Source organism: Salvia hispanica, chromosome 4, assembly GCF_023119035.1.
Source record: "Salvia hispanica cultivar TCC Black 2014 chromosome 4, UniMelb_Shisp_WGS_1.0, whole genome shotgun sequence".
In the NCBI taxonomy this organism is placed as follows: domain Eukaryota; kingdom Viridiplantae; phylum Streptophyta; class Magnoliopsida; order Lamiales; family Lamiaceae; genus Salvia; species Salvia hispanica.
The window spans coordinates 47,123,113-47,148,258 of NC_062968.1; the positions used below are offsets into that span (position 1 = coordinate 47,123,113).

A 25,146-nucleotide genomic window follows, 5' to 3' on the forward strand; every position below is an offset into this window, starting at 1 on the left:
AAAGTGAAGGATGACAAAAGGGAAGAAAAATGATAATTTTGAAATAATATCAAATTTAGTACATAACCGAAATAATATCAGATTTAAAATGTTAAGTGTAGAAAGACCAAATTGCCCAAACCCCCCAAAAGGGCATTTTCGTACCAAAAAAAGCCAAAAGGACGTGAAATAAACCCTTAGTTCAGGGACTACTGGCGATAGTTTTAAAGTCCAAGGACTATGACGAGATAAACCCATAGTCCATGGACTATTTTTGAACTTCACTCGATAGAAAAATTAGTTTTGATCATTCTATAATCTATATATATTCGAGATTAGTCGCTAACGTGTGCACTGTCATCACATATTCCAAATTTCATAATTGATATTCCTCTATTTTTTTGGCCCTGGTAGTTTGCCTTAAATTGGAAACCAACCAAATTGAATGAATTTAAAGGGACACCCAAACATTTTCCATGTGATTTAATATTAGATTCGATATATTTTTCTCAACTAGTCGTTTTGTTTATGATTATGTTATGGATTTTCGACTTATGTTAAAATATTGACTAGATACGAATGAAAATGAATTTTATCCAATTCCAATTCAATATCTCAATTTTTTACTTTTATTGTATGTAAGTTATAAAGAATGTATTACTAGTACTACTATTTATTACCATCAACGTATCTAGACAATACATAAAAAAAAATAGATGAAACGTCCATTTATTGGTTGAGCCTGAGAAAACTTTTTTTCAGAATTATTAAATACATATGGTATAGATCAGAAAGCTACTTGAAAGGAGAGTGATAAACGTGAAGAACACAATGGCCATTGGTTGTGGAAACCGGACATTTTTGGCACGTCGCTTTTTCATCAAATTAATCAAAACATATGTGCCTTCAACAATAAAAATACACGAAGCACTCAAATAAAATCATTACGTGGACTACTTTTCTTCTTCAATTATTTGGTATAGTATTATAGTAGTATATTTTATTGTACACTTCTTTTATCTCCCGGTATAAATTTTATAGTAAATCAATATAATCTTGAAAAACAAAGATATGGGTATGTACTATAGTATCTCCAAATATTTTGTGATACTTATACTAAAAATATAGTGTAAACTTTGAATTTGGTGTAAATGGTTGTTGTAAAATTATTTTTTAGTGTTAGATATATTCAAAAACGACTTTGAATTTGGTACAAATGGTTGGAGATGCCATAGATTAGACGGATTGACAATAAATAAATTCACGATATTACATATCAAACTGAATGTTCATGGAAAAATTAATATATATTTTCAAAAGTTATAAGAATATCAGACGATAATAACCCTATATAAATAAATAAATGTATTTGTATGATAAGGTTTTATTGCTAGAATGCAGGATATTGTGTGTGTATGTGTTGAGAGTATATTGGTTAACGTCAGATTAAATGGTAGATGAAAAGCGGTTATGGGTTAGCTTAAACCAACCGAATCAAAAGTGATCAAAGTAGCACACGCTTTTAACACTTGCTAAATCGTGACTTCGCTGCCAAAATCTTGAAAATGTCACTTATATATATTTCCTTTTTATCAACATTAATTTTGTGCACCCGTTAAATAATGACTTACCCTTGCATCTAGACACAATATATTAATTAAATATTCAAAAGTCCGTGTCATTTATCAATGTACGGCACTTCATAAATTTCAACTAATACAATTAATTAAACAAATAAAAATTTATTACTCTAGATGTATCCTAACACTAATAATACTGGTTCATTTTAGAGTGACCTAATATTGTGGCCTTGTGAGATAATTTATTGAGCTGCTGCAATATGCATTAGACATAAGCTATTTAATCTTTTTGAAAAATATGTGGTCTTTATTGGTATAGTAGTAATACTTTTAATAAGCTATCAACCTTTTAAGATAATAGTAGTAATATTTTTCTTTATTGGTATAAATCAGTTTACTAGAAGCTATTTAATCTTTTTGAAAAATAAGCGGTCTTTATATGTATATACTTTTGGTTAAGATTAGCCACTATTAGAATACAAATTGAATTCCTTAGGAAGTATGGTGTATATCTAGGAGAGGACTTTGGATTTTTTTTTTTTGGAGTATTTTATAGTTTCTGCGGGTTATTTTTCTTGTCCTAATATTTGCACTTTAGCTCCACTAATAAAACTAATGCCCTACTGATAGTACATGAAGTACTCCATCCATCCTACTAGTGGAAGAGAGATAGTACACGTTTTAATTTACAATTACAACATTAAGAGAGATAAAAAACGATTAATATATATTGTTAATGGGGAATAAATTTCACTTTATCAGAAAGATAAAAAATTTCCTAAAATAAAAGGTTTCTAATTTTAAGTGAAGCATCAAAATAAAAGTAGTTTATACTTTTAAAGGAAATAATTAGTTAGCAATCTTGTTTATAAATTATAAATATACATATAAGTCAATATAGGACTCTGTAATTGTTTTTCAGCACATAATTAATATAAAGGCACATATAATTTATTAGTAGTGTCAGAATATAATATAGTATTCTGAATATTCTTTCTCATGATCACCAGATCACACCATATATATGTGTATACATATAATAGCTAGCTGGATAGTGGAATGAGGCGGACGACTCGATAGAGATAATCCCTTTTTATATAATTAGGAGTATACTATTATTTTAACGTATAGCTGTATAGTATTTCATTTTTTTCATTTTGTTTTATTTTAATAATTATAGAGTGACGGTAGTTACATAAGCATTAAATGTGCAAATATTCATCGCGTCGACTTAAATTAGGTCTTGATTACTAACTGAAGTGCAATAATGTTTTTCTTTGAGATAGTAGTTGTTGCTTTTTTTATATAACAATTTGTGTTAAATTAATTAACATCAAAGATTATGATGTATATCAGCGCCGTGATACGCATGCATTATCTAGGCTAGGGGGGTACTTCAAATATACACGTTTTAAACCTTTTAAAGAGATGTACTCTCGAATAATATACAAGAACAAAATTGGTAAAATAATTCTACCTATTAAAAATATTTTAGTGCTAGCTTGTTTCATTTTTTTTTCAAAAAAACATTGAATGTGCATGGAATTTCAAGTTCTAACTCTGAATCCCGTGTCAAGTCGTCCTGGTCGATCATCACAGTATAAATTAATAGATCTCGAATAAAATAGCAATATGGAGTAGACGAGTAGCTAGTATTATCTAAAGACGAAGTAATTGCTCTTTAATTAGGTTCAACAGAATCACACCAGATAAGTTGTTATCAAGTAGAGGGGTGTAGTGGATGCTAATTTTTATATGATTTTATCTGGTGGGGAAGGCTTTTATTTACTTATAATTCTCACACATTATCAAAACTAGTGTTATCACCCATGCTATGCACGGGTCATAATATTTTCAAATAATGAAAATAAATTTTAAGATAAGTAGATTAAAAAAACGATAAAAAGAATATAATGAAGTTTATAGTTATAATAAATAGTACTATATTACATTATAAACATTTAAAAATATTACAAATACACAAAGCATTATAAATGAAACATTTCATGTTCGAAAAACGATTTTATACAACTTTCATGTCTGATATAAGTTGAGCAAATTTTTTATCAAAAAGAAAATTGACTCAATTTTATTGGAATATCCCATAAAAAAATATGACTCAATTTAATTGTGACGGAGAGAGTACTAACACGTCATGATAAGAAACATATTCAATTTATCAAAATTTCTATTTGGGTAATGATTTAAATTTTATAAATTAATATTTTCTATGCTAGTGTCATTTTCATCTTATTATGAACCAATAGGCTGCAATTTTATTAAAATTTAAAATCTCAAAAAAAATTAAATATAAATGTAGTAGTATATTTTAAGTTTTTAATTCATGTAATTTATCAACAAATTAGAAGAACGTGGAACAGGTAAAAATAAAGCTATAGAAATCAATCAATAATGTTTTAAATCTTTTTTTTTTCTTTATCTATACAAAGTACACATGTCCAATTAATATGGATAGATGGTATATTAGTTCAAAACTCCAAATTATAAAATGAGAATATTTATTAAGCTTAAATTTAAATCTACAAAATTTACATTATTAAATCCCACTTTTTAGCCCAATATACATACAAATATATACATGCGCCTATTCCCCTCCATCGGTCCTCCACAATCCACAAAATCAGAATCTCGCTCAATCTCACTCCGCCGTCATCGCCGTTGGCGAGCGGTTCAGCTTCTCCCCCGTCCGCCAATCTTCTCTTTCTTCTCTCCCCGCCACCAGCTTCGATTTCTCTCTCCCACGCTTTCTTCTCTCCCAAATCGAAGACCCTCTGATCATCACACAATCTAACTCATCTTTCTCCAGCAGTGTCGCCGCCGTTCGACCGACCTCCGATCTGGCAAGGAGCAGATTTGCTTCTATTGTGTTGCATTTTATTGAACCTCACCCGCGCTCCTTCGTCACAGCCTCGTCATCGTGCCTCCTGCCTCGCCAGTTCCTTCTGCACTGCTCCACCGCGCAGCTTCGCCGCTGTCCCTCTCGCCTGCACCTGCTTTGCTAGCCTCACGGTGGTGACTGATGTGCTTTTTTTGTTATTTTTTTGTGTACTCCGTAGTTCATATAGAACTTGTAAATGTTAGTAGTACTTACTTTATAGAGATTTAAAACTTCTGTCAAAAGCTATTAATGATGTACTATATTTAATCTTCTCTGAAAAACCACCGTTTCAATGCAACAAATTTTTATCCAATAATATCAACCTTTTCTTTGGCCAATGAATGATTTTCCTGCCCAAATAACTTTTCAATGGCATTTTTGTTAATTTCTCTACAACTGCCACTTTAGATTAGTTATAAATTCCATGATTTTTTTTAAAAATGAAAAAGTTATGATCATACTCCAAACAAACTAGTAAGCACCCGTAAGAAAATTGTAATGTTAAATATATTAGTTTGTTGATAAATAACGCAAAGTCTAGTTGGTAGCAAGAAGTGGATAAATAAGCATTAATATAAAGTTGAAAAAATACCTAATTTTTTTGGAGTGTGGTATCTAGTTGAGAAAAGAGTTGAGTGTGTAAAGTTGCAAAGGGCAAGGAAGATTGGTGGCTACAAATCTACTTCTTATTTAACTATTCACGAGCTTGGCTTTCCACTCCACACACTCTCACGTTCACCATTTAAATTAAATTACTACTACTTCTACTCCTACTTAATTAACACTAAATATTTATATAAGTATACATGTATGCCCTGTATTCCCATCTCTCTCATTCCACACTTTCACTTTCCACTCACTCCAATCCAAGTTCAAACTCACAGCGATGAAAGAATTATCGGCCTCCAACGATCACATCATCGCCAAAGGAAAGCGCACGAAGCGGCCACGCCCCTCCTCCTCCTCCTCCTCCGCCTCCGATGTCACTTCCAATTTTTCCCCGACCACCTCTACCGGAATATCAAGCAGCGCCGAAGAAGACGAGGATCTGGCCAACTGCTTGATCCTCCTCGCCCGCGGAAACAGGAAAGACGGCGTCAACGTCTACGAGTGCAAGACTTGCACCCGGACTTTCCCCTCCTTTCAAGCATTGGGAGGCCACCGAGCCAGCCACAAGAAGCCTAAACCCGCCCCACAATTCAATCAAGAAGATGAGTTTGAAGAAGAAGAGGAAGAAGAATCGAAATTCGTCAAAATCAACACGATTACGCTTTCACCATCAAGGCCTAAAATCCACGAGTGCTCAATCTGCGGATCCGAATTCTCGTCGGGTCAGGCCTTGGGAGGCCACATGAGACGCCACCGTTCCGGCCACAATACGCCCAGAAATATGCTATCGTTGGATCTCAACCTGCCTGCACCCATCGAGGAGGCGGAGTTCCACGCTGGTGGATTGTCACTACTCAGGGGGTTGACAATATTAATTTGATGTGAATAATTATTTCTAGTTTTCTTTTTTTAGTATAATTCTATGGTTTTGGTTAATGAAAGTTATGGAATCATAATTAAGTGGCATTACTCACACTTGCCGTTGTTGATCATCAATCTTTGAATCGAGACAACTATCTTATTTGGTTTTTACGTTTGGAGTTGAAATATATTGGAGTGATCAAGTGGTTATAATTCATGGTTGCCTTTCATTCACGAAAAGTGAGTGATGACGCATCTTTTTTATGCTCTTTTTGTTTCTTACTATTTATTTTTAGTTTTCATGTCATCTTTTTTTTGTATGTTGAGTAGGATAAGAATGGGTTGTGCAACAATCCAAACTTAGCTAGCTAGGATTGGGCATAACATAACCAGCACCACAACTAAAAGACGTGGGTTAGTTTCTGTGTTTTTCACATATTAAAATAAAATTAAAAAAAATACTAGTATTATAAAAGATAAAGGCAAGGCGTTGAGAATTATTTCCGTTTTATTAAATGACAAATAATTAATGGATAGGAGAGATGGTTGGTAACTGCCAATCCCACTTGTGTATCCATCCATCTATCTATCCGTATGTATGTATTCTTTGGTGTACATACTGATTTATTCCATTATAATATACACTTTGACATAAATTGTTAATTAAGCTAGCTCTTTCTACTTTATTTTTATTAATTACCTCACTTCACTAGTAGCTCTCACCCGACCCCATCAATTTACACCTAACTATTGGACTGATTAATTCCTAATTTCCAACTTTCTTGCCCTAACCAAACCTCATTAATTCACTAGTTCTATATTGTTTTTATTTCGTGTCATGTTTTATTTGCCAGCACATGCACATATCCATGTAGTGATAGTGCACAACATGATAAAGCATTTTTTGGTTGGGGAGTATAAAATTATGAAATTCTAAGTTGCAAATGATGGTCCAATATTGTTCACCTGTCTCCACCAATCTAACCTCCCTTTCGAAAAAAAAGCAAAAAGATTATCATAGAAAACACAGAGTAAATGTGAAGACATCACAAATTACGTACATATACTCAATTAAATATAATTAGGTGATGCACAATCTCAATTTATATCTTTTTTGTTAAGCTTATGCAGTTCGGATAATAGGTTGTCAATACTCAATATATACACTGATACACACATATATATGTATTTGGAGAGAGAGAGAGAGGTGTTGTTATTAGAGGGTTGAATTATATATGTGCACGTTTGGGTGATAATTTGTTAAGGATGGGCATGTGGACACATTACGTGACATGTCTAAATACAAAGAAACCGGAGAGAGTTTTAGGCTTCTTTGTAAATGCTCACATGTTTACATGCTAAATGCTACTCTGTCATAATTTGCATTCATATATTTCGTGATCAATAATAAAAAGTATCATATTTAATTGACCGTCTCTTGATTCTTTGTAGTTAATCATATCTAAATTGCATGTTTAAATTTTTTTATTTTATTTGTTTGTCGAAAAAAAAAAAAACTTTTTGAAGTCCCATTAGAAAGAGATTTCCCCAAAGAAAATGCTTTTAACGCCGCCCAATAGCCTTCTTTTTCCAAAATTTTTTACGAATACGCTTTTTTGATGCAGAAGTACGTTTTTTTGGAACTGCCATTTAAATAAAAATTAAGAGATTACTCGTTGGTATAGCTGGATGGGAAAGATATCTATTGTTCAAAAAAAATCTGCGCTTTTCTAGACAATTTTTTTCTAAAATTCTAAAAGAATGAAGAAAAAAATAGTTGCTGTGATCAGAAAACAGTGATGTAACTATGAAGATCATATTCATGATATTTCTGATCAGTTTTCATTATTTACCAACTGTCGTATGAGATTAAGGCATCTAAATATGTTGTACTAAACTTTTTAGCTGTAAAAGTGAGGACCAGTCCTATCTTGACAAATCGTAATGCTTAATTTTGATTAGTAGTAGTATATTCGTAAAAGAAACAAAAGCCAAAGTCACTTAATTAGGCCACCACATATTTTGAATTGGGCCGAAAAATTAGTTATTCATTTGCCTAATTTGAGCGTAAAGATGTTTGGCTGAACAGTTTACAAGTTTTAAAGTTTCAAAAGTTGCTAGAGTAGAGCAAGTTAGCAACTAACTAATCAAATATTCAACATTCGCAAAATAAAATCACATTTTTCAATTTTGAGAAATAGGCTTCACATTCCATTAGCAGATTAAGATATACTTTCATTTTAAAGCAATTAATATTTTCACTCATATTCCTTCACATTTTAAAACATGTATACTAAGTAGTAGTACAAGATAAAATAAGAATTTAATTTGAGGTCAAGAATATTAAACAAAAAAAGTATTTATTCACCCGCAAAAGATATTTTAGTTAAAATATATATGGTCATTTACTAATGCGCAGTTATGTTACAATTATAACGTAGTACACAAAGCATTTAAATGTTTGAGTTCAATTAAATTAGATGTACTTTACAACTCTTCTGGTAAATCAATAGAATATGGAGTATTTAACAATCGTCGCCTCAAAAGTGAATCAACTGTAGAACGATTTTTTTTTTTCCCGAAATCGAATGATATCGCAAATGGCGCACACGGCGATCAAATAATACATGTATTGTTTGCAAATTTTAGTTGATGGCTAACGTAGTGGTGTTTAAAAAATGGCCTACGTCATCACGTAAGCTTGCGTGGCACAATGCCTCTGTCATTTGACATCCACATTTGTCCTTTTGACACGTGTTTGATACGTATTAGTACATGGAGTATACTACTCTCTCATTCCCATAAAAATATACATTTTTTTCTTTTTAATCCGTTTTTATAAAATACGAACTTTCTAATTTTAAAAAGTCTTTTCTTTATAATAAGGTGGGACTCATTCTTCAATAACAATACTTTAATTACTCCATCTGTCCCATTGAAGATGACCCACTTTCCTTTTTGATTTGTCCCAATCAAGATGACCCAGTACTTAAAATAGAAATTCATTTATCTCTACTTTATTCCATCTCTCTTACTTTACTCTCTCCACTTAACACACAAAATAAAGTTGCATAAAATCTCGTGCCGCCCAAGGAAGGGGTCATCTTCCTTGGGACGGAAGGAGTACTTTTTATCGTTATCTCTCCTTTACTTTACCAATTTTACTTTAAAATTCGTGTAAAACGTTATCTCTCCTTTACTTTACCAATTTTACTTTAAAATTCGTGTAAAACCTAAAATGCATATTCTTTTAAGTCGGAGAGAATACTATTCCTTCCGTCTACTTTACTTGAATTTTTTTATTCTATATATGATTTTATGATATTATTTTTATTTAAGTGAAATTGAATAAAATATAAAGAATAAAATTTCTATTTTTAAAAATATACCACCACTTAGAATGTGATATCTTGAAAAGAAAAATAGGTATGTCATTTAAAACGAGACAAATGTATAAAAAAAGGTTAACTAGCAAATGTACAAAAAAGTATACTACGTATGTAACAAAATCAACTATTTGAACATATTTGATTAAAATGTTAGGTTTAAGATTGTTGAATTTGTTACGTGATCTTTTTAATTTCCGCTAAAATAAAAGAAAATATGAATATAAAAGGCAAGCAGATCCTCATTATTTTTGGAAATTAAGAGCATCCACAGTGCCGGCTAGATCGGTTAGCCAATTCGCGGTGCTGGCCGATCAGCTAGCCGAACCATTACAATCGATCAGAAAATCGGCGTGGGCTAGCCGATTCAGGGGCGCTGGCCGATGCGCTGGCCGCCATTGTGGCGTGCCGATCGGCCACGCCTATTTTCGGTTTTTTTTTTTTTTTTTTTTTGAAAACCTATATATACGCGATTTTAGTTTCATTTTCATTTGCATCACTTGTTTTAACGAGTTTTCTCTCTCTCTAACTTTCTGTACAAGAGCATCATCGAGGGATGAGTAACGCGGGTGGTAGCGGTGGTGGTAGTGGTGGGGATCTTGAGGAGTACGAACGGAGGATGAACGAGGCTATGGAGGCCTACATGAACCGCGAGATGGAGCGGTACATGCGAAGGGTGCAACAGCAGGCGGTACCTCGCCCTCCACCGGTTGTCCACCGCCGAGCAGTGATTGATCGGGATCACGTAGCTGCACATCAGCGGCTATATGACGACTACTTCGCTCCGGACCCGCGGTTTCCAGCAACCATGTTCAGGCGGCGTTTTAGAATGCGCAGGGAGTTGTTTATGCGTATCGTTGACGTTTTGGAGCGTCGATATCTTTATTTCCGCTTCAGGCACGATGCGGCTGGCAGACCCGGCCACACCCCTATCCAAAAGTGCACGGCGGCAATCAGACAGTTGGCCTACGGAGGCGCGGCAGACATGTGGGATGAGTACCTCCACATCGGTGAGACGACTTCTCTGGAATGTCTGAAGTATTTCTGTCAGGGCGTGATAAACATTTTAAGTGAGCGGTACCTTCGAAGCCCTACTCCCCAAGATTTTCAGAATTTGATGCGAGATGCACGGGGAGCAACATGGGTTCCCGGGATGTTAGGCGGCATAGATTGAATGCTTTGGAGCGTCGATATCTTTATTTCCGCTTCAGGCACGATGCGGTTCGGAGGCAGACCCGGCCACATGCCCTATCCAAAAGTGCACGGCGGCAATCAGGCAGTTGGCCTACGGAGGTGCGGCGGACATGTGGGATGAGTACCTCCACATCGATGAGACGACTTCTCTGCAATGTCTCAGTATTTCGTCGGGCGTGATAAACATTTTTCGGTGAACGGTACCTTCGAAGCCTTACTCCCCAAGATTGTCAGAATTTGATGCGAGATGCACGGGGGGCAACATGGGTTCCCCGGGATGTTAGGCAGCATAGATTGTATGCATTGGGAGTGGAAGAACTGTCCGACTACCTGGAAAGGGGCCTACACGACCGGCTACAAGGGAAAGAATCCCACGATGATCCTCGAGGCCGTAGCTGATTACCGGCTGTGGATCGGCATGCGTATTTTGGGGTAGTCGGGTCGAACAACGACCTCAACGTCCTCAACTCGTCGCCCCTCTTCAACGAGAAGTGTCGGGGCATCGGTCCGGCCGTCTCATTTGTGGCCAACGGCAACCGGCATGATATGGGCTACTACTTGGCGGATGAGATATACACTAGGTGGCCCGTCTTTGTGAAGACGATCAGGCACGCGGCGGATGACAAGAAGGCCTACTTTGCGGAACGACAGGAGTCGGCGCGCAAGGACGTGGAGCGCGCATTTGGTGTGCTCCGGTCTCGATGGGCGGCAATTAAGGGTCCAACGCGTTTGTGGAATGTCAAATGCGTTTCCCAAATAATGTACGCTGCATTATCATGCACAACATGATCGTCGAAGATGAAGGCATACAACTGACTAGTTGGGCCAATGACGATGAAGCCGGTCCAAGCCACGGAACGGCCACCCCTAGCGTACGACATGGGGTACCTCTCGATGAAGTCGGCCGCCTCCAGGAATATGCCGACATGCGCCAAGTGGATGCTCATATTCAACTCCAAAAGGATATAATTGAAGAGTTGTGGGCACGGAAGACTGCACGACGATAGTTTTTTTTCTTCATTATGTAATTTATTTTTTTAAATGAATGTAATTTTTTTAATGCAATTAATGAATTTTCTCGTATATGTCTCGTAAATTTAATTACGCAATTTAATCGTAAATTTAATTCCGTAAATGTAGTTGTTTTTGAATTATTTTTATTGCGGCTGGCCTATGACTGGCCTAAATGTGATGTGACAGGTGGATTTTTAGTACTGCTAACGTAGCAGGGAGAGAGAATGGCTAGCCTATGGCTGACCTATTACCGTAGTGCGTGTAAACAAGAAACATTAGGCGTGCTTGCAATTGTTGATTAATGATTACTAAACAGACAGTGCATCATGTGAACATGATTATTGGTTTCAAAGATTAATTTGTTGATTAATTGTCGTGATCTCTAACTTTTACTATCCTGATGATTCATGATTTCATGCAGCCAAATCGCCAATAAATGAGAAAAAAAACAATAAAAACTATGTACTACTATGCATTTCCTCTATCTCAAAGAATATGACCGTTTATTGGGTGGAAAAAATCTAAGTACTACTAATAAAATCTGCTCTTATAGTATGTTATAGTGATTTAACATTTCTCCTTATTAGTAGTACTCCTTACTCCTTATTCAGAGTGAGATTCTTTACTTAAATAGTACTACTTCCTCCGCCCCAGTTTAATCCGCCCCAGTTTAAGAGTATGATTTAGTTTTGGCACAGATTTTAAGAAATTGATGGAGTGTATAATAAATGAAGTGAGGTAGTGATCGTTGGAATGTGTAATAATTAAAGTGAGATAGTGGAAAGTGAGACCCTTTTGATTTTTTGTATGTTTAGAATTTTGTTTTGTTTTATTTTTATGAAAGTAATGACATTTGAGTGTAAATTTGACAAATAATGAGGTTAAATTTTATGTCCAAATATGGTAGATTCTAAATGTGACTCTTAAATTGGGACGAAGGGAGTAGTATATATAGAAAATATTCAGTAGGTTCAGAAAACGAAAATACAGTACTCTTCTAAGTTCATCATTATTTCACCAGTACTAGTAGTATATATAGAAAATATTTTCAGTGAGTTCAAAAAAATGAAAATACTCTTCTAAGTTGATCATTATTTCACTCACGTTCTTCACTTATAGTTCAACTGAGTTCAAAAAAAATACATCAGTTTTAAATCTTCATGATGGTTATGAGATGCTCTTATTAATTTCTTCTTGTGCTTTTCCCCTCTGCAATTCCTATTTTGGAAAATTCTTAAATCGAATATTGAGATGGCAATTGATTGTTTATATTGGACGATAAGGTAAAGAGAGAAGCAGAGAAAGAAAATTGAAAAAAAAAACAAAAGCTATGACATCCTTTAAATTAAATTTTATGATATTAATTGGAATAAATATAAAAATTATTCAAAAACTCCAATAATATTTTTCTCTATATTACTTTACTAATCTTTTCAACTTTAAAACACCCAATAATATTTTTTTTTTCTCTCCATTTAAACTCCTTAAAATAAGAGTGCATAAATTTTTATTTTTATTTTTGATAAAAATAGGCTCAAACCAAAAGATGGTGAGCAAGAGTTCAACAACACCAGCTAAACAAAAAATAAACCTACCAAGACCAACGAAAAAAAAACTAAGCACCAGCAAAAACCAAAAGCAAAAACAAACAAACGACCAAAGCTCACACCACCTCAGCTCACACCAAAGCAAAAGCCCCCATGCAACCAAGCAAGCAAGGCCAACAAAGCATTACATCAAACCGAGGGCAAGACGAACCTCATTAGTGGTCTTTGATTGCAACCTTAGCCTTATGTTTGATGTCAGTCCATCTTCTAACCCGGCTCAACTCCTCATAAATTTGTTCCGGTAAAAAAAGGAAACTCTGGACACCATCCTTTAGCCCACGAACCTAGCCTCCACAACAAGAGTCTCTTCTCAGTTTCCCAGCTTAGGACAATCTTCTCGAAAGCAATTTTGTTCCTCAGCCACCAAATGGACCATGCTGTCACATAGAAGAGGGAGCACCACAACTTTTTTATCAAATTTGATGAAAGGAGAGTCCATCCAGGTGAGGAAGCACGAGACCGGGTCTATGGGAAAACATAGAGATAAATTCCAGCAGTTGCATAAAATTTTGTGCTGACCAAGAAAGGGTTATCTTCCCTGGAAGGAAAGGAACATTTATTTAGCCCAATCAACACAATTTTCTTAAATCTCGTGCCAAAAAGAAATGTCTAAAGTAGTATGAAACGGAGAGAGTATTATTTAATTAAAGTTAGATAATTTACACTTGTTTCTTGTTCAACTTTACTGTAATCCACATTCTTAGTACTCCGTACTTCATTTGTCCCACTATATCTGAGTCGTATTCTTTTCTAGGTCGTCATATTATAGTTGAGTCATTTGTTTTTGCATCAAGCAACACAATTTATCTCCTTTACTCTAGTCTCCTCAACTCTAATAGGACGATTCAAAAATGAATATTACTCAACTATAGTGAAAATAGACGAAATGTTAAAGCAAGTGGATCGATATAAAGTTGTAAAAGAAAGCTGAAAATAAAACAAATTTAAATTATCTCTCTATTATTTTCCTACTTTGTTCTATTTTCACAATTCATTTAACACAATATTAATACCCATAATAAATACTACTACTACTTCTACTTCTACTATAGAGCGGTGGAAGAAGTACTTACAGAATCCATTATAGTACTAATAAATTACACTTATATATACTTACGATAGTATATGTAATAATTAAATCAACGAGGTTTTGCCTTTTGATGTTTTTACTACACATGGGTTGTTTGGAATTTCGAAACGATATGAGTATTTTTCAACAAATAGTGGTCATGTGATTTACTTTTATTTCCACGAACAAAAATCAAATGAATAAAATAAATTCATTAAATTATAAACTTTTGGAAAGTGGAGTTGTTGAATCTGAATTTCCGAACTAGACCGGTCCCAGGTCCCAGGTCCCATGTAGAAGACAAGTCCATTTGCAGTAATCCTGGATAAATCAAACAAAAACAACAACAAAAGTGAAAATTACTCTACTTTTCTAAAACTTTGAAGAATATTTATAGTACTTATAAATTATCATTCATTATGTATTAACTAGAAACTAAGCTGATTCATAAATTCTAATTAAGTAGATCAATACGGTTGATTTCACGCTTAATACTATATACTCCCTCCGTCTCATTATATATGCAAGAATATGCATTCATTCCTTTTTAGTCCGTCCCACAACAATATGCACTATCTAATTATCGGAGTCATTTCTCTCTAGTAGGGTGAGACCTATTCTTCACTAAAAATACTTTAAATACTTTTTTTCTTTACTTCTCTCTTATTTTACTAATTTTATATTAAAACTCGTATACAACCCAAAGTGTATATTCTTTGGGGACGGAGGGAGTACTAAGTATAACTTGCACATAATTACAATTTCAATAATGTGCGTATTGTTTATTTAGAGACCTAAAACAGTACGACCTCTGTTTACAATAAAGAGATATAAAATTAATTAAATTTTAATTAGAGGCCTTATTGCTTAGAAATTGAAATTTACATTATGGAAATTACACTACTACGATAATAATGTAGCAAAGGAGAAAACGTAATCAAACACTAATTAACTACTCTCTCCGTCCATTCACCGTTAGCAATCCCGAGTTATCATTTTAGTTCATTCACCATTTAAAGTCCCTATTTATTTTTACAATCACTTCCACTAACTCATTTCACTTACTTTCTATTGTAAAACTAATATCTAAAAATAGATCTCATATTCCAATATTTTTTCTTTCATAAGTATTTTTTAAAAGTTGTGCTAAATTCAAATAGGACGCCTAATGACGGACGAAGCGAGTATGACCAGTACAATTATGCACGGTTTTCGAAATTTATAAAGAATATACTCCTACTAAAAAACAATTACTTTAACCACTCATTAAACTTTGATACTTGGATCACCAATTTATTTTCTTTTCTTTTAGAGAGGCCTTAATTTTTTTGTATATTTTTAATCGAATGGATAGTGGATACCATTCGTTAGTTAAATTGTAAAATAAAACTAATTGTGTAGCACATCAGATATTGTTTTCTTAACTCTATTAAATTGTAAAATAAAACTAATTGTGTCCAAAAAAATATTAAAAAAAAAAAAAGAAAGAAAAACTCTTAACTAGAGACTTTTATTAGTCGCTTAGATATAATCGATATTCAATTAACGCTTATTATTTGCTTTGTGCCTAACTGTTGAATCGTGCTTCATTGAGAAGGTGTTAAACTATGCCCAAAAGTTTGCGGTATAACTTGGTTTGTGATTTTAGATGTGTTATAATCCTCATCTTTTTGAATGACTCAAAATGGAGAATCCGCAGCATGATCAAAATGTGGGTCTCGTATAATAATTGACCTCATTATTCCTGTAATTCCAGTAGAGGCCACGTGGTTTCAGATTTTCTTCTACACAAAAATTTCTCCAACTTCGTATAACAATACCTATTTTCATTTTTTTTAGTGTGGAACAATCACTTATATCAGCGTCTTGCTCCAATACATGCCAATTTCTAGAGATACTTAGCCAAAATAAATCCAGTTAAGAGTAGAAATAAGACCATTATGTCATATGGAAATTTTGTTCAAAATGTGATTTTTCAACATGACATTAATGTGACAACCAACCTAAACAAGTACGCAAAATATCATATTTGTCTCTTGAAATCTAAAAATCAAGTTAATGCCATAAAATAATATATAAAGGGTCCAAATATTAAAAGTGCAAAGCACATGGAATGAATACCAACAACTACTACTTCAGTAATTAGTTGGATACATTACAACACAAAAGATAAGGGGTGCTTTTGCCAATAATTTAAAAAAACAGGAAGCTAATAACACGCAACACGTGGCGACCATACACGAGTTCATAGGGAAAAAGAGACGATTGAATCACGGCAAAATTTCCTAGGTTAGTAAATTAGGAGATTAATTTTCCATTTTTAGGCTGTTGTCACTTGTTCAAACGTATAAACTAATCCCACCTCTTTCCCTCTCTTTCTCTTTCTAGAATCTAGATTGTCTACTTTTCAACCGCTTCTTTCTCTATTCACTTCTCCTCCTCTCCTTCTAAATTGGAGCACTGAATGTGAAGAAGAAGTGAGCTCGCATAGTATTTGCAAAGGTACACTATTTTCTTTTATTATCCCTTACTTATTCAAAATATATGGTCACGGTGATATTTGTCTCGCTTGGTTTGCTATTACAATCTGTGCGACTCTAGGTGGAGTTGATGTAATTAGTGTATATCTAATCCCAAATTGGATTCTTTTCTTGATTCAATTATGAAATTTTCAGCAAATTTTGAATGTTGGCGGTTGCTTTTCCCTTTGGTTGAGCTGTCACTGGTCAGGGACAAGATGGATATGCAAGACACTACCTTTTCGCTTTTCATTTATTAAATCCCTAATTTTGTTAGCATCTTAAGATCTTTATTTTCCCCCTTTGAAGTCTGGATAAGCATTTCAAGAATCTAGCATATATTGGATCGCTTTTGCACTTGATTGCCAACTATCCAAGTAGAATTTTCAATATCTTTTTTGCAGGCATTGCTTTATGTTTGTGTTGACTCTTAATCTGATTAGAAGGGGTGATGAAGACTCCTGTTTACGATGGATTGACTCATTGACCTAGGAGGACTCATTTAAGCACCGCTATATTGTGATCGAGGTTAAACAATGGCTGTGGCCGGTATGCATAATGTATCTGCTTTTAGTCCTTTCTTTCGGGACTCCCAATCCAGTGTGTCGGGGCAGTGGAGTGATGAGCCTGGCACGCCTCGCACCCGTGCATCTTCTCTTTTGAAGATGTGGCGAGAGCTCGAGGGTGACCACGTGGCAAGCCCTTCTTATAGATCAAGGGGGCAGAGAATTGCCCGAAGGAGTGATAATGGGCACGAATGTGATATCTCCGAAGATGCTTATGATACCGAGGCTCGAGCAGTTACAGGTTCGGAGATACACCGTGATGATAGCAATAGTATCGTATCCGGACAATCAAGTGACATGGGAGAATTAGAACGGGAAAGAGTGAGACAGATATTTCAAGAATGGACGAACAGTGGCGCCATGGGCCATTCGTCTAACGGTTTCCATCTAAGTAACTGTTCAGGGCCACAATGGCTTGGTAAGAATGAGAGTGAAAGAGTGAGAATTATCAGTGAATGGGGGCAGACGAATTCCCAGCAGAGAAACGATCAGGAATTGGTCAGAGATGGAGGTGCTGAGGCCGTTTCTCGTATTGGGCAGGTGCGTGGAGGAATGGCTGTCTCCCATTGTGAGACTACTGCATGTCGGCCCATTCGCAGATTATGTGGCAGACAAACTCTGCTTGATCTTCTCCAGAGGGCTCAGTGTGAGAGGAAGGCAGAGCTTCAGGGTCTGTTGGAGCACAGGCCCGTGTCGAATTTCACCCACCGCAATCGCATACAGGTGATTCTTTATGATCACCTCGCATTATGTTATGTCTATGTTAGATTGCTAAGTATCTTGACCTTGCACCGTCTTGTCCTAACCTGCTTCACATGATACTGATTTTGTGTTTAACTGTCGTGGAGTCTGTTCACGATGGATACAAGGTTTACCTTTATGAAGGTTTTATTTGATTGGTAAGATCAATAATGAGTGTTTTGATCATCCTGTTGATCTCACTAACTAATACACGCCAACTTCAGGCTTTGCTTAGGGGTAGATTCTTAAGAAACGAAACAATGATACCAGACATCAGACCATCTTCTGTAGCTGCAAGAGAACTGGGTTTGCTAAGGCAACAGCATACTGTCTCTGGCCTCAGGTATTCCCTGCTTCTCCACCAATTTGTTAGCCGTTAGCTGGTGACTATCCATCTTGGATCTGTAATCCGAATGTGTATCACTGTAGGTTTAGGTTGTATCTTATCATATTCCTGATATTCAATTATGATATGCTTGATTTTGGGTTGTAATTTTAGGGTGTGAATGATGATTCTCGTCTCTATTTTCTGCTGTTGATGTTGCTTACCTTCACTCTAAAGAAGCTAACTGAAACTTACGGTTGAACATGCTAAGCCTTAGCATGTGCATATTTATTTCTCCTGTTAAACTAACTGTATCATAATATGGGAAAATAGGGAAGGATTCCTTTCTAAATTGGAAAAATCTGCTTCCACTTCAACGAACAGTGCTGAATCTGATTCTTGGTTGAGTGATCAAAAATTTTCTAAATTAGAGTCTACATTGCAAGAAAGAGGGATAGCCACAAATTCTGCAATACCCGACTTGGAAAGTGATGCGGATAGACATGGGAATCGGCGGGAATTCGGAAGAGAAGTAACTGCAGTAGGTAAAAAAGCTGTGCACGATTCTGGTAATGAGGAAGATGTTTCTTCTGGAAATGAGGGGCATGTGCAAGAAGTATCTTCGTACATTGATGTTAGTCAGCGAGATGTTCCGTCTGATGTTGGAAGTGTTAATACCACTGAGGGCAAATTTTTGGAGGGCAAGGCAACTGAGCAAATGTCCAATGCCGAGGGAGCTGGTATTGTCATAGGCAGAGGAGAGATGACTGTAACCATTAGCAACGAATTTTCACTAGAAACTGACACACTACACTCTCTTTATGAATCGAGAAGTGGTGTGAGTTATGACGAGGAATCTGGTGCACTTACTGTTGACATGGAAGGAAATATGGACGAGCAATTTGATAGGCCAGTTGATTCTGTGACCAACAATGAAGAATGGGTGGACACGAGCGGAGAATCTATGGCTAGAATCTGGCAGGAAACCCCCGGTAACGAGTTGTTACGAGACACATCTGATAACAATGCTGCAGAGCAAGATCAGATGCAAGAATCACATGATGACTGGCCAAACCACGTCTTACAGGATGCTATCGATAGTTGGCTGGCTATACCTTCTAGAGAGGTTGGTGATTCCGTTGGAAGACTAAATGCGTTCTATTACTCTGATGACAACAATGTACACAGTACTGAACTTCGAGAACTTTTCAGCCGGTACGCAAAATTAAATATTATTTCGTGTCATCTCCGCCAGATTGAAGTAACTGATTCAAATTTTCTTTTTGATGCAGGAGACGCGTCTCTGGTCTTCTTCGAAGTGGTTTCCGTGAGAGCCTTGACCAGGTGCTACAATCTCACGTGGAAAGGCAAGTTCTCACTTCTCCTGAGTGGGAACTGGAGAATGAATCTTCTTCTCCTAGCCTAGTTGATCAAGACCAGCAACAGCAACCAAATGTTGATCGAGCTATGGAGGCTACAGAAAGAAATTCATTTGATCCAGCTTCTTCCTTCGTATCCACTCCCCAGCCACTATGGGACGAGGAAATGCAGGGGGCAAGCTTGCCTCACTTCAGCTTGAGTCAGCATTTTGGAATGGTAATTTCACATTTCCTAATCCATTTTGGGAGACTTTGATCTGTTGTTCTAAATGTTGTGCGCGCATCTTTCCGGTTAACGTGTAATAGGAGTGGGAGGTGGTGAATGAGTTGAGAAACAACATGGCCAGGCTTCAGCAAAGGTTGAACAACATGCAAAGCATGCTGGAACAGTGCATGGACATGCAAATTGAGCTGCAACGGTCAGTGCAGCAAGAGGTTTCTGCTGCTTTAAACCGCTCCTTCTTAACAAAAGGCAAGTTTGACTATGATGGAATATAAATCTTTGTTGGTAACAACATCTAGCTTCATCTTTTCCCCAATGACCATTTTCACCATATGAAATCCAGGCACATCGAATAAGGTACCTCTTCACGAGGAGTCTCAATGGGATTCTGTAAGGAAAGGAATCTGCTGCTTGTGTCACGACAGCAACATCGATACCTTACTGTACAGGTAACTAATCCACTGATTATTACCATGTCAAAAGGCTTTTTTTTTCTTTGATTGCTGTGAAATAATCTTTCTCCATCAAATTTTTCATTATGAAATTTCTGATGAAAGTGAACATGCAGATGTGGTCACATGTGTACCTGTTCCAAGTGTGCTGAGAAACTGATCCAGGATACAGGGAAGTGTCCGATGTGCCGCGCCCCAGTAGTCGAGGCCGTCCGAGCTTACTTTATCCAGTGAATGAATTAAAGAAATTTAGAGCATAGTAGATATATCTGATTCAGAATGAGGAAATTGCTTGATGATGGAGATCTTTTTCCTTACAGAAACCTTCATTTTGCAAGTGATTGACGTCATTAATAAATTGATGAGCATCTAGATTTAAGGTTTAACCAAAGTAGGTGATATATCTGACCTGAAAGTCATTGGTATTTTGGATGCCTTCTGCTGTGAATACATAGTAGCATGAGAGGTTGCTAATTGGTTGGTGCATTGCACTGGTGTAGTACTAAATGAATTATGGGCTGCATTATTGGAGACTTTGAAATACTCCATATTTATTTGGAGTGATTATTCTCCTCAGTATGTTTGGCATATCATTGTATTTATTTTTCAAATTATACAAATTTATGCTAAATTACGAATTAATATATATTTATGATGCTAATAATTTCATAGGACAGTTGATCATCACGAGTGCTGACTTGGTACGCCAAAAACATTAATAGGCATTAATTGATGAGAATCTTCACATGGAGATCCATGAGTGTGTTTATCCAAGATTTGCTTTTCTAATTGATGGAAGAAAGAGATGGAAAAGGAATTAGAAATTGATTATACAAGCTTGAGAAAGGAATTTTATAAATATTTATCTTCCTTAAAAAAGAGAGAAACTGAGTTTCTTGTTAATTAAAGTGTAAGACTAGTTATACTTGATGAGAGAAAAACATAAGAGGGCCGAATAAAAACACTAGAATCTAGAATCAGGAGAACCCACGGGCCCGGGTATGCTATGCTACGAGCCATCCATCAAGTGAGTTGGTCCTGTGTGACCGAATCCCAGTCGATGAATAGCGTTGCATGATTTTGGGGCAATTGATCCATGCATGCGGTTTTGGCGTTCCTTCTTTTAAAGGATTTATCCTGAATTCATGCACCAAGGTGACTGCTATAAAAATCCTACTTACGTGTCTTTTTTATGCTTGCTAATTAGAGTACTCAATAATTACTCAACATAATGTTTGATGGATAAGTTTTGCTCGCTAAAGCTCAATTTTATTAGTAGTAATACCAATTACCAATACGTGTTAGTAATACAAAGAGTAGTATTCAAGCAAAGATAAATTTCCAAACAAATGAACTCGTTTATTAAAAGCAAAATAAAAGCAAATTTTGGGTTTGGGAGTAAAACAAAAGGGAAACAAAGAAAGTAGACTTGAAAGAGAGCTAATGATTCGGCCGATGCCCACTTTTAATCCATCACTAAATATTGTTTTATCTTTTCTGATTATTTACTACTCCTAGTAGGCTAGTAGTATTAAAGATAAGTAGGAGGAGGTCACGCAACCATTGAGAGTCCGTGCTAGTTTCACCTCCACATTTCTGCAACCATTTTTAATTACAAATGGGGAACTCCCATATCGGCTTTTCTCTTCTTGTTTCAGTTTTGTTGTTGCTTCAAGGATCTTTAGTAAGAACAGATGATGGATCAGAATCATGGGGCTATGCTCAAGTCAGGCCCAGTAAGTGCTGCTCCTTTAATTTCTTTTTAAGTAGGAGTATCAATTTTCTGCTCTGATTCTCTGTGTCACTCTATAATGAGCAGAAGCCCATATGTTTTGGTGGTATTACACAAGTCCACACAGAACTGAAGATCCCAACAAGCCTTGGCCTATCATTCTTTGGCTGCAGGGTGGACCTGTGAGTTTCTTTTTTAATTATTCTCTTATACAGTATTGCTCTAATTTTGATTGCTGGTTCATCAGGGTGCTTCTGGGGTTGGGATTGGTAATTTTGAGGAGATTGGGCCTTTAGACACCTATTTGAAGCCAAGAAATTCCACATGGCTCACAAAAGCTGATCTCCTCTTTGTGGTCAGAATGACATTATCCACTTATCATGCATATTCTTCATTCTTTAAGATGTATTTCATTATTTTTTTTGGTGTAGGATAATCCAGTTGGGACAGGATACAGTTATGTGGAGGATCTGGAATTGCTGGTGAAAACTGATTATGAAGCTGCTGATGATCTAACTACACTTTTGATTGAGATTTTCAATAAAAATGAGACTCTCCAAAAAAGCCCTCTTTATATTGTGGCTGAATCTTATGGAGGAAAATATGCTGTCACTCTTGGATTATCTGCTCTCAAAGCAATTCAAGCTGGCAAGTTAAAGCTTAAACTTGGAGGTAATTGCAAGTGTAAAATTTCAAAAATAAAGGATGGGAATCTTGAATTTAAATATTCTTTTTATGCTACTTCATAGGAATTGCATTGGGGGATACCTGGATTTCACCAGAAGATTTTGTGGTGTGTCTTGTTTGTTTGATTCTTGCAACATGTAAGTGAACCCTTTATGATTGTCACATGATTATGCAGTTTTCATGGGGCCCTCTTCTAAAAGATGTCTCAAGGCTGGACAACAATGGCCTCAAGAAATCAAATAGGTCTAAAAACTTGCATCTTGATTTTTTGGTCAGAAATTTCTTGGAGTATTTTCTAACAATAAATATTTGAAAAACAGTATTGCTGAGCAGATTAAGCAACAAATTGAGGCAGGCAAGTTTGTTGAGGCAACAGAATCATGGAGTGATCTTGAAGGTGTGATCAGTTCCAGCAGTAATTCAGTGGTAAACTAAAACATTTGATTAGAAATACCGACAATGTGGCTTTAGAACATCGACTAAGGTTCGGTGGGTGCTGTTTCGCAGGATTTCTACAACTTCTTGCTGGATTCAGGGATGGACCCTGTGTCCTTGTCAGCCTCTGAGCTATCACAACAGATCTCCATCAGGCGATACTCAAGATATCTGAATTCGTTGAGGCGGGATACTCCGGGTGGTGATGGTGATATCAATACCCTAATGAATGGTGTGATCAAGAAGAAACTCAACATACCTCAAAATGTTGAGTGAGTTGATTGTTTCTTAACATGAGTGTTGGTGTTGTTGATGATGTTAACATAAACATTGATTAGTATCAATGATGCTTTGTGGTAGATGGGGAGGCCAATCAGGTTCTGTTTTTTCAGCATTGGAAGGAGATTTCATGAAACCTAGGATTGATGAGGTACAGCCTGTTGATGATATGAGAATAGAACATTATACATATGTTGCCATTGTAATTTTTTTTTCATTAATTCAGTTTTGGATGTTTTGTAGGTGGATCAGCTTCTAGCTAAAGGAGTCAATCTCACTATATATAGTGGTCAAGTAATTTTTTTGAATCTTGATTTATTTTTTGTGTGAGCATTTTATAGATTTTGGTATGTTGTAAACTAGTATGACTTATTTGTTGTGTTTTTATTGTAGCTTGATGTCATTTGCTCCACAAAGGGAACTGAAGCATGGGTTGAAAAGCTCAAGTAATAAATTATTTTCAAATCAATTGATTATGTTTATTTTTTCAGTAGTAATTGATATCACATTATTTATTAATTTTCAGGTGGGGTGGGCTTAAAACTTTCTTAAGCATGGAGAGAACACCAATGTATTGTGAGAAAGAGAGAATAACAAAGGGCTTCACCAAATCCTACAAAAATTTGCATTTCTATTGGATTCTTGGAGCTGGTCATTTTGTAAGATATTTTACTCTATTATTGCTACGAATCCTTAGGCCATGTTTGGCCATATTTGGTAGGGGTGATAACTCGTCTAGGGATGGAAATCTATGAACAAAAATAACATTTTTTTTCATAAATTTTCATCCCTAGATGAATTATCACCCCTACCAAACACGTTGTATATAAATAAATACATAACGAAATAGATGATGGTAAAAATACCAGTGCACATGTCTGGCCTAATGAATTCCACAGAATCCCAAGACTACACGCATGTTTGGTCCTTTCCTAGTCTAAATATTCATGAAACATTTTGAAATATTGTAATCAAGTAGGAGTACTTTAATAATTTATCGATAGTACATGTACTAAGGTGACATTCTTTTAATGGTACAAGTAAATAATAGTATGCATTATTGCTTGAAAGTCAATACTTGGTCAGCCTTTTTCTGCAGTTTTGTGTTTTGCGTTTTGCGTAGCGTGACATCTTCAATTTCAAATTCCACACTCAAGTGAAACTGTCAATCGAAAAGGGAAAATAAGCATAAATTAATAGGAAGCTGTGTATTTTCAATAATATTATATGATGTACATATAATTCTATTTTTGGACTTTGATTATTAATATACACAGAGATATGTGACATAATTTAACTAATTTAGATTTGATTTCAGGTACCCGTTGATCAACCGTGTGTGGCATTAAGCATGATAAACAGCGTGATAACCAATTCTAAATAGATGGCCTCCTTCAAGAACTGGTAGAATGTGTTGACATAGGAATTAAATAAATTATCATAATAATATCCCTCTTGTAATTGCAAATATATTATTTGTACTCTATGATTATTTGTTTAGCAATGATGTATATTTATTAGACGTCTTGTTTATGTGCAATATCTTAATCTCTGCTTTGTTTAACGTACTCATAGAGATTATATCTTGGTACTATTTTATCTACAAAACC

The 25,146-nt window shown here is 35.6% G+C and overlaps 3 protein-coding genes across 4 annotated transcripts; all 3 read left to right on the forward strand.

The window, feature by feature from the left end:
* The first annotated feature begins 5,227 nt into the window (after positions 1–5,227).
* Positions 5,228–6,099, forward strand: LOC125223706 (zinc finger protein ZAT5-like). The gene has a single exon (XM_048126968.1). It carries the CDS (start codon positions 5,345–5,347, stop codon positions 5,945–5,947), a length of 603 nt encoding a protein of 200 aa, XP_047982925.1. The 5' UTR covers positions 5,228–5,344; the 3' UTR covers positions 5,948–6,099.
* Positions 6,100–16,551: 10,452 nt separating this feature from the next.
* LOC125223457 lies at positions 16,552–20,991 on the forward strand. Of its 2 annotated transcripts, none has more exons than XM_048126618.1 (8): positions 16,552–16,700; positions 17,122–18,006; positions 18,249–18,367; positions 18,683–19,564; positions 19,642–19,945; positions 20,035–20,200; positions 20,295–20,400; positions 20,520–20,991. In XM_048126618.1, the coding sequence occupies exons 2-8, from the start codon at positions 17,254–17,256 to the stop codon at positions 20,635–20,637; spliced, it is 2,448 nt and encodes an 815-aa protein (XP_047982575.1). In that variant the 5' UTR covers positions 16,552–16,700; positions 17,122–17,253; the 3' UTR covers positions 20,638–20,991. The 2 variants fall into 2 exon arrangements, with proteins under 2 accessions (XP_047982575.1, XP_047982576.1); XM_048126619.1 differs by lacking the exon at positions 16,552–16,700 and having other exon boundaries at positions 17,596–17,701; positions 17,824–18,006.
* Positions 20,992–21,868: 877 nt separating this feature from the next.
* On the forward strand, positions 21,869–25,063 carry LOC125219343 (serine carboxypeptidase-like 51). The gene is made up of 13 exons (XM_048121293.1): positions 21,869–22,139; positions 22,223–22,317; positions 22,383–22,490; positions 22,567–22,807; positions 22,885–22,928; positions 22,998–23,065; positions 23,143–23,248; positions 23,330–23,529; positions 23,618–23,687; positions 23,780–23,830; positions 23,930–23,982; positions 24,063–24,195; positions 24,855–25,063. Exons 1-13 carry the CDS (start codon positions 22,022–22,024, stop codon positions 24,918–24,920), a joined length of 1,353 nt encoding a protein of 450 aa, XP_047977250.1. The 5' UTR covers positions 21,869–22,021; the 3' UTR covers positions 24,921–25,063.
* Positions 25,064–25,146: the final 83 nt, after the last annotated feature.